At 39.7% G+C, this 19,394-nt stretch overlaps 1 protein-coding gene across 6 annotated transcripts in view; it reads right to left on the bottom strand.

The window, feature by feature from the left end:
* The window catches only part of AOPEP (aminopeptidase O (putative)), a 405,018-nt gene that overhangs the window by 64,799 nt on the left and 320,825 nt on the right, over nucleotides 1–19,394 (bottom strand). For 4 of the 6 annotated variants that reach the window (XM_054689497.1, XM_054689495.1, XM_054689499.1 and 1 more), the window contains exons 12-13: nucleotides 15,267–15,329; nucleotides 14,838–14,912 (exon numbers count right to left, since the gene is read on the bottom strand). In XM_054689497.1, coding sequence (XP_054545472.1) covers nucleotides 14,838–14,912; nucleotides 15,267–15,329 — 138 coding nt within the window. Of the gene's footprint in view, nucleotides 1–3,332; nucleotides 6,502–14,837; nucleotides 14,913–15,266; nucleotides 15,330–19,394 lie in introns of those variants that run through there. The other 2 variants (XM_054689500.1, XM_054689501.1) reach the window with 2 other exon arrangements.

Here is a 19,394-nt window from a genome sequence, read left to right as displayed (position 1 = left end):
ACCTCTAGCATCGCTAAGGGGTAAAAACCTTAATATTTGTCTTTGGAAGATTCCTAGAATTCTGTATGCTCAGGACACCAGCAAGCAATGTATTTCTGGATGATAGGCCCTTTGCAAATTAGATACTTTTTTTTTTTAAAGATTGATTTATTTATTTATACAAGAGCTGGGGTACAGGCCAGATGTGCAGAAGGGTAACAGGATTCACCAGAGACAGAGCGTGAAACAGAACAGGCAGACTGATGAAATACACTGCTAAGGGGAGCAGTGGGTGCGACAGGAGAGGTCTGCTGCGCCATGTGAGACCCTTGCTGGCCAGCTGGGATTGAACCGGCGCTGCAGAGGCTGAGGGCAGCTTCACAGCGCGGCACTCAACTGCCTGCACCACCAGGGAGGGGAGGCCCCAAATTAGATACTTTTAATTAAGACTTGAACCAAAACCAGTAAAATGGTTCTGATGACTTCAATTTGCAGAAGCCTCTTCTAGCATAACCAGAGACAGTATGTGGCAGAGTGGCCCCAGAAGTAGCTTCCTGGACCAGCCTTCAAGACAACTGTCCCTTTAGATATGGACAGTACCTGCCAGAAAAAGAATCAGCTACCTTCATGGTATTACACTAGGAATCCTTCAGTTGTCCCATGGACACAGCACTGATGTTCCCAATACATGCCTTTATGGCCACTCTTATTCTGCAGCCACATTCCTTAGTCTCAGGCTCCTGCTCTTTTAATATGCCACAGATGGAAAAATGACTGTCAACCCCGAAAAGCCCATCACCAACAATACTAGTAACTGCTATCGGTGAGCAATGACCCAGAGGCAGCTCTTGGCTACAAGGTATTATCTGACAGATGTGAAAACTCACCTGACATAGGCTATATTTTCCAAGGTAAAAAGGTAGTAAGGGGTGGAGAGGGGACTTCAATCCATTTGTTAATTATGAATCCCCTGTCATTAAGGACACAGAGGAGGAGAAATGGACTTTAAGATTTCAATTTCATTCTATAAGCACAGATGACTCACAGGCATGGGCTGTGGTCATCTCCAAAGTTCTGTGGAGAAGTTAATAGAAACCACATACATTGGGGTGGGGGGGGCAGAGGATGGGGGAGGTCTATTCATAGAAGATTAATATTTTTCTTGCAAGGAAAACTACTTGCGAAGTCGATGCTCTTGACAATGAACTCTTTCTATTGAGCTGTTGTTAAACCTACTATTTTAACATTTAATTATTCCCAAAATTAAGATTTACTAAAATATTATCTTTCTAAAAAAAATTCCAAAATATGCTGGTTTTTCATAGAGAAGTCCTACCAAGAATACCACAGAATTATTTCTCTACACTTAAACTTCACTTATGTGTCTCACCTTCCAGATGTCTGGAAGATCCTTTTAAGTATTAAGAATCCTGATGATCACACACAACTATAATACAGACCCTCTGGCCTCTGTAACAGTACATAACCACAAAACAGATTTGATAAACAAAATTAAAAACTAAGAAGTTACAAATGCATGTTTAAAACCTGCAACACTCCTTAATATTCTTTTCTTCTCTTTGTTTCCTGTTTAAGAATTTGAACCTAAGAGCAAGATGTCCTGCAATAACATGTCAGATTCCCTCTCTTCAACTTTCTTGGACTCCATCAAGGTTACAGTAACTATGAAGTTTAGCAAAACTGAACAAAAAGTTGTCTTTTTCCTTCTTTTCTGGAGTCAGATCTGTTCCACCTTCACTTTTTCTACTGCGCCTCTCCCTAGGATGGCTCAGGATGACAACGACTTTGCATTATGCAGAGGGCTGCTCTCTGCATGAGTCAGGCTCAGACACACAGTGCCTACAGCTTCCCTCCAACACAACAGTGGTCACAAAGCAGGCCTCAACCCAAACCTCCCCTGCTGGGAGGCCAAAGGTCGATGGAAAAGAGAAAGCATGCGTGTGTGTTTGCACGCAAGCACACACAAGCTACACATGCACACTGGTACCTCAGTAATCCATTGCCAGAAGAATTTCAGCGTCCAAAAAAAAAAAAAAAAGAATTTCAGCGTCCATTAGATTTGTCCTAGATAATCTGGTAATCTGGTGTTCTGTTATTGTAGACCAAGTTACTGACTTAATCATTAATAAGATTCCCAGTATGCCAGGATTAGCAACATAGGAGTATCACCTGGCACCTTTGCTCTTACATTTTGCTGGGAGGAGAAGGGTGGGAGAATGCACCACGTACAAATCTGAAACATCTCAGTCTCTACCTTTTCTTCTCACTGCCCAGCTGGGGCACCATGCTTCTGTGTCACTCAGCTGTGTGGCAGAGAAAACGCAAGCAGCTTTTTTCCTAAACCACAATATTCCTATTCACTTTGCTCTGCCAACAGTACAGAAAGTTCTGGGGAACTTTCATAATTCAAGTTCAGTACTGGTTTTATCTATACTATTTTGGGAGTAGAGGTGGTTTGATTTGGCCTAGATATAAATAGCCAACTCAGAAAAACTTAACTTTGCATGTGCAATACATCAGTATATGAATATATATATAAACATAGAAAGTTGCAATGAATGACAGCAAAAAACCCCCCATATATATTAAGAAATATCTGAACACACTGAAAAATGGGCATTTATGAGAGTACTTTTACTGTAGTCTAAAATAAAATGCCTGGTTATCTGGTCACACGTTTGACTAAAAAAAGGAAACATTTTCACGTCCACTTACTTGGTTCTCAAGACTCACAAAACCTCCCAATAATCTATGCCTTATAAAATTCAATAACTTAGGATAAAGGAATTTTTCATCTCTCTTGCTGCCACCCAGATATCTCACTATGGACTCTTTGCCAGCTCTTTGGAATAACTAGGTCCTCAAATTCTGACCTGGTCCACATCTAATCAAGCCTAGATGGTTTGGTCCTCCTAAGCAGGAAGAGGCCCTAACTCTGGATGTGTTTTGAAGCCACAAGATGGCCATGTAGAGGCATCTTGAGTCTCTCAGTCTTTCCCTGCCTCCCTCTATAGGGTCTGTGACGCACAAAAGAACATAGACCCAAGCTTGTGGCCCAGCATGTCAAACATTCCTCCAGTTGCATGAGTTATTAATTTTCCAATTATTTTACACAGCTCCTTTCTGGTGTGATTTTATTTTCTGAAATTACCTTATCTTTTTAGTTCTCCCTGATTTCTCAAGATGAGACTTAAACAGATCCCAAACTCTGTGTTCTGGTTAACATTCAGAAACTCAATATGACCAAGAATAATCTCAGAAAAATAATAATTTACAATGATAAATTAATAATAATAAATTATTAATAAAATAATAATAAACAATGACCTGTACTAGAATTCGCGTTTTGTCATGAAATAAATTTGCAAATTTCACTAGTAAAGGTATCAGAGACAGTTGGAAACTTCCTCAGACCAGAAATACACCCTGCAAATGGACAATGGAAGACATGTGCTCTGTCTTAAGTGCCTTTCATTAGTTGGGTATTTGTACAAGCCCACCAGCCTTCAAAGGAACTTCAAATCAAAATCGTTTGAACAAAAGACAAAAGTAATGAATACCGACTATAAGAAATGATTACAGATTGATCTAAAATGGAGGCCTAGCTAAAACAGAGATAGAATAAAAAACTTTTCAACAACCTGAACAACCCTTTGAGATTCCAATTAGAAACAGGAATGATGACAATTTATTCCACCAGAGTGGACCAACTAAAGACAGATGCAAAGGAAATATTTAGTACTTGGAAAAACATGATTGGTCTTCTTGAAAAAACCAAAATCAGAAACAAAACACAAATTTGTAAAAGTCCTGTTGCTATTTTTGCTGTGGGTCAAAGAATAGTTTCAGGAAGACATCAAGGGTGATTTTTTAAGTTTGTAAATACATTTAAAGGTGTTTTCCTGTCTGTCATGGAGGGGGGAAAGAACAAATGGCAGTGTTACAATCCTCATGTCAGCCGGTAATCAAGCTTTCACAACATTTTTTGAAGAGAGGCTATAAAACATATTAAATATTTAGTAAGTGCCAGCTGTCTTGGGTAAGTCCTCACCTAACTCCCAACAAGACTCTGGTTGAAACAAGTATCTGTCCCCTTTGACAGGATACAAGAAGCGAGGCCACCTCAGAAACCAGGCCTGAGTCTCCCAAGTAACTGCCACCTCTCAAAGAACGAGCAAGCAGAAAATAACTGATTTTATCAGACACAATTCCAGAGAGGAAAAGAATGGATCACTTTACAAATATCAAAAAAAAGCCACACCTAACAATGCTAAGAGGAAACAGAGGACCCTGAGTCACTGCAACCAAGAATCTGAACAAAGGCAAATTGCTGTGACACCAACTGATGCCGAAGGACTCGAGGCTGAGTGACTCATTTGGAGATCTTGGGTGAGACATTTAGATTTTCCACTTACTGCACTACTGCCTTTTCCAAGCATAAAATGGAGTATAAATTCATCTGTAAAATGGAGGACACAAGCATAACTAGGGTATCTGCACACTTTAAGATTCTCTCAAGAAATAAAGTATAAAAAGTGTGGTCAACACCCCTTAGAGAGGCCCAACAAAGAAGTCTGACAACACCAAGTGCAGATGAGGAGGTGGAGAAAGAGAACCTTAAACACTGCTGTTTGGAATGTAAAACGATGCAGCTGCTTTGGATCAGTTTAGCAATTTCCTAAAAAGTTAAATATACGTCTACCATAAGGCCAAGCCATTGCAGTCCTAGGTATCTACTTAAGAGAAATGAAAACATATGTCCATACAAAGATAGTTGAACCACTGTTCAGAGACACAGTACTCTTAATAGCCAAAAACTGAAGGGGGGAGAAAAAAAACCAAAACAAAACAAAATCCAAACATCTGTTAACCAACAAATGGATAAACAAAATAAGCCATACAATAGAATACTATCTTCGTATAACATGCAAGACTGCTGAACCTCAACACATTATAATAAATGAAAGGAATCCAGAGTCAAAAAAATCAGTGTACAATTCCATTTATGTGAAATTTTTAGAAAAGGCCAAACTATAAAGACAGAAAACAAGATTAGTAGTTGCCCCGGGGCTAAGGCATGGAATGGGAACTGACCACAAAAGGACAACTGGGAAGTTTTTGGTGATGGAAGTGTTCTAAAACTGGATTGTGGTGACAGTTACACAACTATGTAAGTTTCCTAAAATTCAACTATATAAAGGGTGAATTTTATGGAGCATAAAATATACATGATACACAATAAAGTTGTTAAAAGAGAATCGGGAGCACTATCTTGTGTTATCTATGGGAGCATGAGGCATCCTCTACTGTGAGAAATAAATGTTACAGATGTATCTTCAAACAAAAACTGGTATGTGTATGTTAAAATGACTACTGTTGCCTGCTCTACAAAAATTCCAGAAAAGTGAAAATATATTCTAAGACCATTTTCCCATTTTACATGGTTACCTTGGTATTAATTACTTCAAATTCATTTGTTTTCTTGCTTTCATATAAAAGAGATCTGCATCTTCACTGATGTATGGTTCAGAACTTATTGCTCTAAAAAGTCAGTGATTCTTTATAGAAAGATACACAAAATAGCAAATGATTTGGATATACACATTCATGTGGCCCACTTTAAAGGCCACTGCTCTTATTGTAAGGAGAAAAGGGGCATAACTGATTTTTATAGTACCTTTTTATTTTTTTTTAAAACAAAAGAGCATCTATGGTGCTGAAAACATATGGGGTGACTTCTGGATGACAGAAAACCATAATCAGCTACGACAGGAGGTGAATTTATAGCCACCTCTTTCATTCTGAAACAGTTTCCTCATTTTGCCTTGAAACCAAATGTTTAAAGGGAAAGGTGGAAATAAACCTAAGGCAAACAAGAGGAAAAAAATAAGAGTGAGAATGAAAGATTGAAAACTTCAGAGGTAGCCTAAACTTATCTAAACTTCACCTTAGTGAGCCAAAGGAAATACTCATCTTTCAGTTTCAATACGTGTTTATGAAGACAAACCAAATTTTGAGTACATAAATTATAGTATCTTCAATTCTACAAAGCAATAAAAATTGAATGATGAGGAACAAATATTTGTTTCCTGCTATCCATCTGGATGAGGCTGGTGGAGAATGCAAACAGTCCAAGGTGAAGCGAGTTCCTTTCCTTATGGAGAGATACAACCTGTCTGTCCGCCTGTGGTACTGTGCTTGTACTCTGATACAGGTTTGATTCAAGTCTGTTTTCTGCTCTTTATAATTTTTCTTGTAGCTCAACTGTAAACTCTGACTGTAAACTCTATTTGTTTCTTTATGTTCTACTTCTTTCTTGGGATTTCGTATATTGTGGCTACGCAATGAAGTTAGTAAATAAACTGTTTTAAAGAAAGATAGAATTTAATAAAGAATGTGTTGTACACAGGTTTAGAGACAGTATTACATTTCTAGACTTGGTTTTCCCAAGCATCCTGATTCATAAATGGCAGCAGAATTTCTGATGGGTTCCAGCCTTAACTGCAAAATATAAATGAATTTATTTTTAGAAATCACAGATTCACACAAAGACACTAACACTATTTATATGTATGTCAATCAAACCCCTATCTGTGCTTACAAATCAGGGAAAAGCATTAAAATGGATTCAGTTAATTCAATTACCCAATTTCCCACCGTAACTTCCAGCTTGCTTATGTAAAGGGTTGCTTTATCAAAACAAGGCCCAGGCATGGAAATTCTAGTCCAAGGTAGCCTCAGGTAAAATGCATCATGCCCTTGGTTTGTGCTACCCTGGTTTAGATTTATCACATGCTGCTTTGTAAATGATCTCTGATATATTGTAAGTTTTATCTCCCATGGGCAGAAATGACATCTCTTGTTTCTTTGGTATTTTCCAGCAACTTCTTACATGGGGTCTTATGTACAAGAAATGCAAGGAAACACACTAGTTGACTAGATTGCTTTTGTTTTTCAGCTTTCCTCATTATCTGAAAAAAGAGAGTCCTGTATTTTTTTTTTCCTGTGTTATCCTTCCATGCACATATCCACTGAGATCACGTATACTCAGTTTTGTGTGGAAAACTAAAAATATATGACAGACAAGATTATGGGAAGAATAAAGTGTGGGTGGGATTTTAGATGAGACACTTTTAAATACACCTGATTGTAGTTCAGTAGTTCTCATGGAGTTGGGGGGAGCTTATTTACCATCTGGGTATAGACAAAAGGTTTCAGCCTATCCACTTTAGATTTCTCACAAACATAAAACCAACTCAAGTCTAATTGTCCATAAAATGAAGTACTTGAAATTTTAAAGTTCCTAACAACAAAGGACTTGACTTCAAAGGGTAATAGAAAGCACAAGATATTAAAAGCACTTTACACTATCTCACTGGTCTTCCACTCCATTCTCTGGGCAGGCAAAAAAATTATCATTATTTTCATTTTACAAATAAGGAAAATAAATAAAGCTCAAAAGGTTTATGTGGAAAAATTGACCCACAATAAGCCAGATTAGAGTAAAATTTTTGGAATGTAATGAAACAAATCTAGGTCTCCAAGAAAAAAGACCAGGTCACTTTGTAGGAAAGAAGACCAGCAACAGACTTTGCATAAGACAATGAGGTAACATGTTAATATTTAAGATACTTAAAAGAACTAAGTGATTTCATAAAGGATACAGAATTAAAAAAAAAGAATACAGTATAATGTATAATGTTTACATATTCTGACATCACAGAGTATAATTTCCAAAAAAGGAATGGGAATGGGAAGATTATATGAAAATTAGTTTGCTGGTTGTGTTATAGTATTTATCTGGAAGTAAAAAGGTAACATTTCAAGTCAGATGATGGAAGATAATGAGGGGAAGGGTAAGAAAGGTTAATATTTAATTCACTGTTGCTCTGAGCAGGAAATTAATGCACAAAAAAAAAAAAACAGAAAAAAATATAAAAGCAGACAAGAGGCAAAAATGTGTTATTATGTAAAACTAACCATCAGAACAAAAACACAAGACTTCCTAAATATCAAAAGATGGACAAAAGAAAAAGATGTATCATAAAACTCTATGAAAGAATCAAGGTCAGACATATTAATTTTATAACTAACATAAATTGGTTTAAGTGGCCTACTAAATAAAAGGATTTTCAGATGAAAGCAAAAGACAACTAAGTCAAGAAGTAACATAATTAGGTGGCAGAGTTCGGACCAGTGTCATGTCTTCTTGGCTGAGCTCGCCACAGAAGGGATGAAAAAGATGACCCACATCCAAGTCAGAAAAACGCTACCAAATGTGCTTTAATGAAAACTTCTGTCATTAAAGAACAAAATAATTATATAAAACTCTGGACATTATAAAATATTAACGAGATAGTGGGATTCATCTATTTTGTTCAACAAGTATTTATTGACAGTGCATGTGACCAGGCCCTTTTGGCTTGAGTTGTCATCTTCCTGTGTGTAGACACACAGAAATATAAATGAAATACACGTTAGATGGACTTAAAAACACATACTAGTGTTAACCTCCTAAAATAGAAAATTAATGGAAACAATCACAAGCTCTAAATTAGACTGACACTACTAGGTGCTACTAAAATAATGCTAAATAAAATGCATCTTATTAGTGCCATATGATACCCGGCACAAAACAGCAGCTCATTAAAATGCCTACAGTGAGAATGATTGCCAAGTAAAGAACTCTGTCACAAGAATGTAACTAAAACTTCCTATAAAAGTAACTAAAAAGTCACAAAATTTTTCTCTGTCTGCCTCCCTTTTCCAGTCAAACTCATGTTTTACATTAAAATGGCTTTCATCTTTCATGGCGTAGAAGAGATGACGGCTGCTGGCATCAATTCTGCTAAAATCAACAATAGTGTAATTATCTGCACACTTTCAAGTGTTTTCAAAATACATGCTGGTTGGGATTTTCCTAATTTAGAAATGTGTGCTTTATGTTGGTGGTCCAGGACTGTCAATAGCCTTAAAAGAGAATTTTAAAATCTTGCCGAAAGCAGTCCACAAATCTTCTCTACAGCAATTATTTGATTTGTTTATACCTCACCTACTTTCACCAAGTGTTCGATGCAGCTGACAACACCCTCATATCATGCCACAGGTTTGTGACACTACTTTAATGGTGCATTTACATGAACTGATACATGTCAAGTACTTGACACATGACAAGTGTCATCTACTATTATCTTAATAGTTCCATTTGAAGATTCTTTGAAAAATATGTGAATAATGCATACGGGTGAATGGATGACTATACTTTAATTTTCTCTGTTATGCTCTTTGCAAATGGGAAGGGATTTTAGTATACTCAAAATTTTGACTGCAAGTCTTAAAAAAATAAATCCATGGGCATATGAAAATTTAATGGTTTAAAATTATACAGATCAGACTTCCTTCCTGAGGCTACCCAAAATATATTCTATCAGCAATTCTTCCCTGGTTCAGCTTTTTTTTTTAAAAAAAGGCAAAAACAAAGCCAAGATCTGGTGAAACCAGATCTAACTTGAGACCTGGGTACAGAAAATCTAATAAATTATGTATTTGCTAGGAATTTACAAGGAAAAAAGAGAGACCCACAAAAAGCCTGAGTTCCAAATAGTTCAGTAATAAAATAACGAATTGCATATTAATAGCGTGGTAATTACTCCTTTTGTTTGATTTCTTTGCAATTACTTTTAATAAATTACTCTGCCTCCCCCATCACTCAAGTAAGTTGTCATCCAAAGGCACAATCAGTCCAACACAGGACACAAAGCCACTCATAGATAGGGAAGGCACTAGGGAGGGTGGGTGGTGCCTCAAGAGCTGTGACTCATTAGAATCCATAAAGCTTTTCTTTGGAGATCAAGTATCAATGAAGCTATTGTAAAAGAATACAGCTATATAAATGTGGACTAGTTATGAATTCTCACAGGGCAGAGCACTTTTCGAAAAGAAGCAAGGGCACCAATGCCTGGGAAACCACTCAACAGGATCATTGCCTCAGTTGCCTAAGAGAGGCAGAGAGGCGGCTGCCCATTCCTAACACTTTGCTAAATGCAGGGTAGTTCCTATAAAATGAAGGCACCTTGGTTCAGCACTTCCATTTTGCCAAGCTTTATACCTTGATGGTTCCAGAGTTGAGCATAACAGTTGTCTGCTGCTATGGGTCCAGGAAAGAGTCAGATAATTTTTATTAGCCTTACATATTGTTTTCCAGAAATCATAAGCCAAAAATAAAACAGGCCTTTGTCACAAAAGACAAAGGCAGTAAAGCACTTTGTTAAGTAGTTAAAAATTTGCACCTACCTTTGTCGCAATGAATACTTCAACATTAGAATTATAATAAAATCATTCTTTTAGAAGGTATAAAATTTTAAAAGGAACAGCAAATGTAAAATGCACAAACCAAGTTGGGTTTATATACAATTTGAAAAAATCTTCTGTGAGTTGTTATTCATACCAAAATTACCACGGATTGCAGTTCAGTATCAAGTGTGCGGAAAGAACAAATAATATAAAAGTAAAGACAAAATACTCTAGAATTTCAGAAGGATATTATCACAAACAAAATAGTTTCAGTCTTTTTTCCTCAAAGACTCAGAAAATAGAATTTATCATCTAAAATGACCATTAAATATTATAAAGTTCACATTTTCACAATCACCTTTTTAGATTTTCTTTTACTTGATATGTCAAGGAAAACATCAAGGAAAATTTCAATTTTTAAACAATGTCATGCTCAAAAATATAGCTTTTCAGGCACTAGCAGGAAAAAAAATTGTTGCTTTAAAGGGTGCTTTTATTGGAAATCATTTGCACCTAGTTGTTCCTTATGACTAATCATAACAGAGGCCAGAGAACCTCACCTCTGCCAACACCACTTGCCTAGAAACAAACCAACACACATAAAAGATCACTTGTTAATAATAAAGGCCGACCTTAGAATTGTTGATTTTTCCATGTTTTGAAAGTATGCCAATGACTACTTTTGACATCATCACATATTACCTGCTGATGATCAGAAATAAGTATTTTAAAATTAGGTCTTGTATATTATCAAATATGCATGAAAGTTGGCAGGGAGTTTCTTTAGAATCTGAAAATTGAAATTTTCTTCCTCTAAAAAAATCATTCACTATTCATATATTTTCTTCAAATATATCATTTCATAAATTATTCTATAGCATATTCTAATCCTTATAAAGTGGTATGTTTATAAAAACATATTATTCCTTAGTCTTTCAAAGATGTGGATCATTTATCTTTGAATCAAAGATAAAGCAGGGGAGAAAAAGATTGTTCTTGTTCCAAAATCAATAGCCATTTACTAAGATCTATTAATGTTATTACAATAAATGTACATTACACAATTCGCTGCTCCAGTCACCAATGTATGGCCTGCCCCTTGCAGCATAGGCTGAATTATCCATCCTAACTGCTCTTTGTGTAGTTGTACATGTTCCCCCTGCCTTTTTGTTATACAAATTATTCAAGATAAATAAATGAAAGGAACTCAAAGAATGAAAAAGTCAGAATATGAAACTCTAAGGAGTAAATACCTGGGGACCAGAAGCAGGAGAGGTGAGTCTTGCAATTTAAAATGAAAACAGGGGCCTCCCTGGTGGCTCAAGGGGTTGAAACGCAACCTATGAAGCTATCCGCAGCCACCGCAGTGCAAGTTTGATCCCTGGCCAGGCAGCTACCCACTTGGCGCAGCAGACCTCTCCTGTCTCACCCGTTGCTCCCCTCAGCAGTGTATTTCAGTCCGTCTGCCTGTTCTGTTTCCTACTCTCTCTCTGGTGAATCCTCTCACCCCCCACACCTCTGGCCTGTACCCCAGTTCCTGTATGCATAAATGAATAAATCTTTAAAAAAATATAAATAAAATAAAATGAAAACAAAAAACAGTGTAAAAGAATTCAGTTATACTACTGAGTGAAAAGGGGCTAAATTATGAAACTTTAAAAATGTCAGAAAAGATAGAAGAAGCCTATGCGCAGAGAGAATGATGTGCCTTCAAAAGGGTAAGAAATGGAAACCTGTAAGACAGCATAGACCTGTAGCAGTGCTCCCTGGTGGGTGGGTGGGAGGCAGCAATCCTCCTCCAGTGGCATCTCTTATGTGTCCAGTTTACTTTATTTCATTATTCATTATTTTAACTCATTGCAGAGCATAGGGTAAGTCTGTTTTGCTTTCCCTCCTGAGTTCAACTGAAATACTCAACCAGTATTTCAAGTTACATCAAGCTACGCGCACCACTTCAAGAGGGAAACATATCTATCTCCTAGACGATGACATTCTTTCTGTATAATTTCTTTCCCAGGGCCTGATTCCAGACGCGAGTCCTACATCACTATTGTTTGCCTTCCTCAAGCAGGTTGGAAGGCTTCACCTCCCATAAGTCAGTAAAAATTTGAGGAAAATTGTTATGACCCTAGTATAGTTAAATACAGACTAGTTAACCAAGTTCACTCTGTTAGCTGAATCCTGGCAAGGTCTGAAGAGGCAGAAGGAAACCTAGGACATGAAGGAAAGGGCAGCGTGGGGAAGAAATACAGACACAAAAAACAAAGCAGGCACATAAAGGCAACGTTAGAGTTGAAATGCACCCCTACTAGAAATGACTAAAACAGATTTTCTTATTTTATGGTAATATGTGAATAAAAGGAGAAATGCCATGATTTTAAAGTTCTAGAAAGATATAGCGTATGTATAAAAAAAAGGAAAATTGACTTATTTGCTTATACTTGTGGCATGGCTGACATTAAACAAGCAACAGTAAGATCAGTACCTAGATTCCTACTATTAACAGGTTCAAATCCTAGCAAAAGGTTAACACATGACTTCTGTTTGAATACTCATGTCCACACAGAATTCGATCTGTATTTCGGAATAACCACTTGGGCAATCAGAGGACACCCCTTGGTTACCAGCTGAGGAGAGTTTACGTACCTCAGAATTTGTTCAGAATTTGTTCTCCTGCCCTTGGTCTTTGATCTCATTCTCTTTCACCTTGCCCTTGAAAATGTCACAGGTTTAGCCTAAGTGAGCTCTAAACCCTCTCCTAGGCAGGGCAGATGCAAAAACAGTCAGGAGGAAATGCTGGAGACACTGGTAATACTGCCTAATACAACTACTGAAATTTTACATCTTTGCACCCTTCCCACCTCCATCCTCAAAGCTAGTAAGCTTTAAGCTTCACTCCTTGGTCCCAACCTGCTTTTCCTGTCCTCTTTAAAACTGCTGCCCACATTTTCTAAGAAGTCAAACTTGTGTCCTCCCCATAAGTTTTAACACAATCGCCTCTAATAAAGAGAAAAGCTCAGCAAAGAACTCCATTTCCTTGGGAAGCAAAATCCTCAGTTCCCCCCAGCTCCTCTCTTTTTCAGGCGTTGCAGAATGTGGTTACTTCAGGTTCAGATTTGGGAAGTGACAGTACCAAGTAATCCACAAATAGTTTTCCCCTCATTTATGCAGGATACAGCATGTATGTGGGTAATCTTTTGGTTTAAAAAGTAGGTAGAAAATAACTGTTTTGAATACTGAGCAAGCCATAATTCCTTATCCTTGTTTGGACATTTCATGATCTTTTCCGTAACCGCACAAACATTTTTTAAAAACACCTAGACCTAGACCCTAACACCAGAAAGTGAAGCAAACACCACAAACCATACCCTACTGAGGAATGTTAGAAAAACTCAAATCTGTTCAAAATGACAACTTGTCCTATTAGTGTTTAACTGAAGTGCCTCTACTAAAAAAGGTAAGAGCTGGGTATCCACTTTTCGCATACTGAATGTCTCCATATAAATGTCTCGCTATATTCTAGGCCAGTTCTTTTTACAATTCTCTCAGAAGCCGTCTTTGGTATCCTTAAATGCACTCTGAAATTGGTATCACCTTAATTATGATGTGCTTTGTGCACATTCTCAGACGCTGCAATGCCCATACTAAGGCAACACATCCCCGAAGTTGGCAGCAATGCTATCAGCAAGAATTTGGCTTCAGAATCAGGAGTGATTCATGATACATTCTAGCAGCAGAAAAACAACACAACGCTATTTTAATCTGTTAGTACTATCCAGGATAAAGACCAGTAAAATAATTAAGCAAAATCATCATTTTGCCTAATCAAAACAACAAAAAATCATATCTGCTGTTAACATTCATAAAAATTCATTTTTAGGTATCAATAAAAATCACTTAGAAAACAAAAGACTACTTACCTTAGTTCATAATATAGAATACAATGACATATCAAGTCTTAACTGAATACAATTCAGGGGGAAAGAGATAGTCCAAACTTCTTCGAAGCAACATATTATAATTCTAAATTTAGAAAACTGCTTTACAGTTTCATTCCCTCCTAGTGTCTCAAACTAATCCGCTTCTTTCATCTTCCCTCTACATTTCTGAGATGACTAAAGTCTAAATGAGTGTGGATGCTACTGTATCTACCACAGTCCAAAACAGAAACCTGGTACAGTGGGCGATCTATTCACAGGCAACCCCCACCCCTCCCCGGTTTTTTTAGAGGTACCTTAACACTGCCATCATAAAGCCTACCGATTTAATAACAATAATAGACCTAGTTGGGCTTTACTGCTCTACTTAATAAGCATGAAACAAATCCTGGGTCATTCTTACTTTATTTTAGGAGAACATCGTATGTTGATGATCATTAGGATTCTCAACCAATATTTTTACAGAACTATCCACGTAAATTTACGGCTTACTGTAAATTTGATAAAAACTTTTTAAAAATAGGCTACTCCATTGTTGTGACCTCTGAGGAAGGCGGAAAGATTTATCAAGAACTCTACTCAGTGCTCCTTTTCGGGGACCCCTACCTTTTCAAACACTTCTTCCGTTTCCTTTCGTTTCCGTTTTCGGGGTCTCCGGTTCACCTGAATCCATTTCGCGACCTGAAGTTGAAACACCACACAGCATGTGAAACAGGACGCCGGGTCTCCCCGGGAGAAAGCAGAGGGTCGACAGATTCGCGAAGCCACCTTCCCCGGCTCCACCTGGGGCAGCCACCCGCGGTTTTCCAGGCTCGCCCGGCCGCCTCCACGCCGGGGGCCTCCGGGGCCGTGACCTCCGCCGGCCGCTCCCCGCGGCCCCCGGCTGAGCGGGCCGACCCCGCGCCAGGGCCCCCGCGCCAGGGCCCCCTCCGCCCGCACCGCCGCGCGCCGGCGCCCAGCAGCCTCCGGGGCTCCGCGAAGGCGGCGCGGCCCCCGCCGCTCGGGAGAGGGGCGCGCAGGGACCCGCGCACTCACCTCGGCGCGCACTTGCCGCGCGAGCCCGCACTCCGCCCGGGCCTGGCGCTCGCTCCGCAGCGGCTGCGGGGACAGGGACAGAGTCAAGTTTAGCCCGGGCGCCGCCCCGCCTTCCCCCCCCCCCTCGCTCGCCGACCCCGGACCTCGCCCGCGGCAGGTGAGGGAGGGCGCGGGAGCCCGCACCCCGCGCCGCCAGCCGTCCTGGTCCGCGCGGAGCCGCGGGCGCCCCCGGCCCGCACCACCTCGGGCGCCGCGCGGGCGGGGCCGGCGCGGGGGGGCGGGGCCTGCCTTAAAGGTACACGCGGCGCGCCGGCCCGCAGGGCGCCCTCCCCCCCGCGCCGGCCGCAGGGCGCCTCCCCGCCGCGCCGGCCCGCAGGGCGCCTCCCCCCGCCCGCGCCGGCTACTTTATTGTTCTCCGGACAAACCTCCTTTCCTCCCGGGTCCCAGCCGCGTCCGTGCGCCCGCGCCCCGCAACAAGCGGACTTCGGTCCCGGCGCACACGCCTTACCTTTCTAGCCTCCGCCCGCGCACCCCTGGGTCCCCGCGAAAGGGTCACCTGGCCGCGGGGCCGTCTCCGAGCCGCCCGCGGGCGAAAGGGCAAAGCCTGGGGCGCATCGCCACCCCCACGGCCCACCCGAAGCCGCGCCGCGCGTCTGCCACCTACGTGTCTAGAGGGCTTGCCGGGGGAACGGAACTTTCCTAAAGCACTTTTCTCTGCTAATAAACGAAACGCCACGAAGCGCACCTATTCGGTGGTCCCTCCGAACCCCGGGGCGGGTCACCTCTCCCGGGACAAGCCGGGAGCGCGGAAAAGGGAAACCCCGCGCGGTCCCCGCGCGCCGTCGGAGTCCGCGCGCCGCCAAGGTGCAGCCGGCCCTGCGCTCTCCAGCTTACCGAGCCCCGGAGCCGCCGGCGGAGAACTGATTAAAGAAGGCCATCTGTCCTCTTATTAAGGGGAAAGTTTCTACTTAGTTTTCAAAGTGTGAGCTACCTCCAAGTTTTTCCGCTGAACCCCCAAAGTCTTCTGTCCCAGCCACATCAGAAGTTGGCTGAAACAAACTGAGGGTGCTCACTTCGGGAGAAGAGTCGGGTCGCAGTTGTGTTTGCTGATCTTGACCATCCCTTCAACTTTATCGCATTTCTTTAAAGAAAATCTGTCTTGCCCTCTCTTTATTGCTACTCCATCCTTCTTTCAAGATCAAAAGCTTTAGATCAAAGCCAAGATCAAACTCACTACTTTAAATAGAAGCAACTTTGCCGTGGAGTATTTTACACAAAGAGGAGCTTCTTAATGGAGACATCAGAGTAGAAAACTTTATTTTATCCCTTCATCCCATATTCATTACTGAGCCACTTAAAATTACATTGATGCTGCATGTCCTTTTCCTAAAATAAACAATAGGTCTCCTCAAATGGAGGATTCTTGACTTACTGTTTGTGTTTCCAAGTATAGGAAAAATATCTAACTAGAAAGATATTAACCATTTTGATTCACTATTAGCTAAGTGTTACCAAACGCATGATCATTTGTCAATGGTTTATCAACATGTTATTAAGTCTTACCTATCATTACAAATTTTCTACAGTAAAATAAATTTATGAAAAGTGAACAATTTGCAAATCTTGAGTGCACATACACAGGCTTACGAATGATGAAGTTACGTAATTGCAGAGCTGCTTATTTTTAATGGAAATAAAACTGAACTATTTAAGCTTCTATAATACTTATAACCGTTCCAGAATCAATAGAAATCTATCACTGGCAGACACATCTCTTAACCACTAGGTTTTTCCTTTGGGAAGTTACTATCCCTATACTCTAATTCTTCCTAAATGGATTTTTATTAAGTGTCCTCTTTGTCGAACATATAGTCTTAGAAGAAACAAAAAACTGAATTCCATTAATTCAATAGTAAAATTAAAGATAATTATTACAAGTTCAGCCTAAGACAGACTTTTATGAAAATCTGTTGTTACGCCTGAGTAGTTAGTACTTCTAATTCTCATGTGGTTGTGCTTTAATGCACACACACAAGATCATTCCTCATTCTATAAATCCCATTGAGTCACTAAACTGTCTTAGGAATTGAGATCTGGGAATCCCATTTTCCTGCCACTGACATTTTCCTTTTTTCCTAGCACCCAGTCCATGGAGAGCTAAAGGTTTCTAGCATCAGCTGAGGAAGGAAACATCCTACTGTCACTTGGCTCTTCTAGAACTTTGAGTGGGTAGCAAAAGCTGTAGTCCATTCTAAGTGCCTTCCTTCTTTGTACTCTTGCTCCTCCAGCTCACTCCCAAAACCCATCCGTCCTCCACAGAGAAATCAGAATATTTCCAAAGGTAGTTCAAGTGATATGGCTGTGCTTTACTAAGAATGCAATTCCTTCTTCTTCTTCTTTTTTTTTTTTAAAAAAAAGATTTATTTATTTATTTATACAAGCACTGGGTACAGTCAGAAGCGCGGGAGGGTGAGAGAATTCACCAGAGCCAGAGCGGGAACAGAACAGGCATATGGACAAAATACACTGCTGAGGGGAGCAGCCGCCGCAGGAGAGGTCTGCGCACCATGTGCGACCCTCCTCGCCGGAGGCTGGGGATCAAACCGGCGCTGCAGAGGCTGCAGGCATTTGCAGCCGGCAGCTTCGCAGCCCAGCACTCCACCGCTGCCCCACCAGGGGAGGTCCAGAATGCATTTCCTTCTTAGCTGGCTTCTCCTTATTTGCTAGCTCTGAGCTTACAGCATTTCTCTAGAAAGGTATTTACTCACTCCCCAAACCAAATTATGTCATCCCACTATTAATAGCATCCTATTTCTTTCCTTTAAAGTGATTATCTTTAATTAGGAGACTTCACTTTTTAGAGAAGTTAACAGAAAAAATGGTCAGAAAGCACAGAGTTCCCGTATACCACCAAACCAGTTTCCTCCATTATTAATATCCTGGATTAAGTGGCCATTTGTAACAATTGATGATACATTATTTTATTGGTGTTATAATATTTGATACATCATTATTAACTAAAGTCCCTAGTTTACATTAGGGTTCACTATTTGGGGGTGTATAGTTAGTTCCATTACAGCTATTTTTAAAAATTAATTTATTGAATGTCTGTCTCCCCAGCTGACTTTTAAGTTCCAAGAAGAAGGAAATCTGGTCTCTTTTGTTCTTGATTTTTGTGCAGTCTCTAAAAACTTTGCCTGGCGTATAGTACCTGCTCTATAAATATATTAAGTAAGTGAATGGGGGGAAAAGGAAAAAGGAATAGCCTATGAAATTTCAAGGGAGGCAGTCTTCAGTGAAGACTTTTCAGTCCTGTTTGTTTCTCCACTAAAATACCTTATTTTGTAACATGCATTTTTAAATAGAGAAAGCATGATATATCAGTTACATTGGGGGGGGGTTAGTTCTAAAATGAGTTTTTTTAAACCAGAAATGAAAATCAATGGTACCTAATTTCCTCGTATATTCATCACAAACATTGTATCCCAAAGCTGTTCTTAGGAGCTGAATTTAACCTAGAATGAAATAGTAACATATGATATAGGAAAAAATATTAACACTCAACCCATTTCTCCTTTTATTTATTTAAATCTCACTTAATTCATGATTGATCCCAATAAAGGTAGTATGCGGAGAATTGGAGGAAGACAGTGACTGTTGGAAGTTGAATTCTGTAGCCAGGATTACTATCGTTCAAAATGTGGTGAGAGCATTTTATAGCTGTCTTTTAAAAACAAAGGTTTTCTACTTGAACCATATCTTTAAAAATGCCTCATCTAGTAGAGATGCAAGTTTCTAAAAGGAAGTTGTTCTAAGAAATTTACTTGTCAAAGCAGTTTATAATAGCTGAAAACCATTTCAGAGGCTGAGCAAAATGCCATTGCTTTAAAATAAAAGCGTTACTTAACCTACTGGCTGGAGATTACTTTTGAGGAAAAATCTTTTTCTGTTTTCTTCTTTTTCTTTTTTTTTTTTAACTCAAGAGGAAATTACTCCTTTCACAGAAAAAATGAGAGTGATACAAATTTCACATTGTTAAAATATGAGTGCTCTCTTCCTGCTTTTACTTTGTGATGAGGTACAATCCAAAGGAATCTCTCTCTCTCTCTCTCTCTCTCTCTCTCTCTC

Source organism: Talpa occidentalis, unplaced genomic scaffold, assembly GCF_014898055.3.
Source record: "Talpa occidentalis isolate TD23 unplaced genomic scaffold, MPIMG_talOcc4v2.1 talOcc4.7, whole genome shotgun sequence".
Lineage (NCBI taxonomy): Eukaryota > Metazoa > Chordata > Mammalia > Eulipotyphla > Talpidae > Talpa > Talpa occidentalis.
Note: the sequence above shows the minus strand (reverse complement) of the source record. Positions and strands in the feature narration are given on the sequence as shown.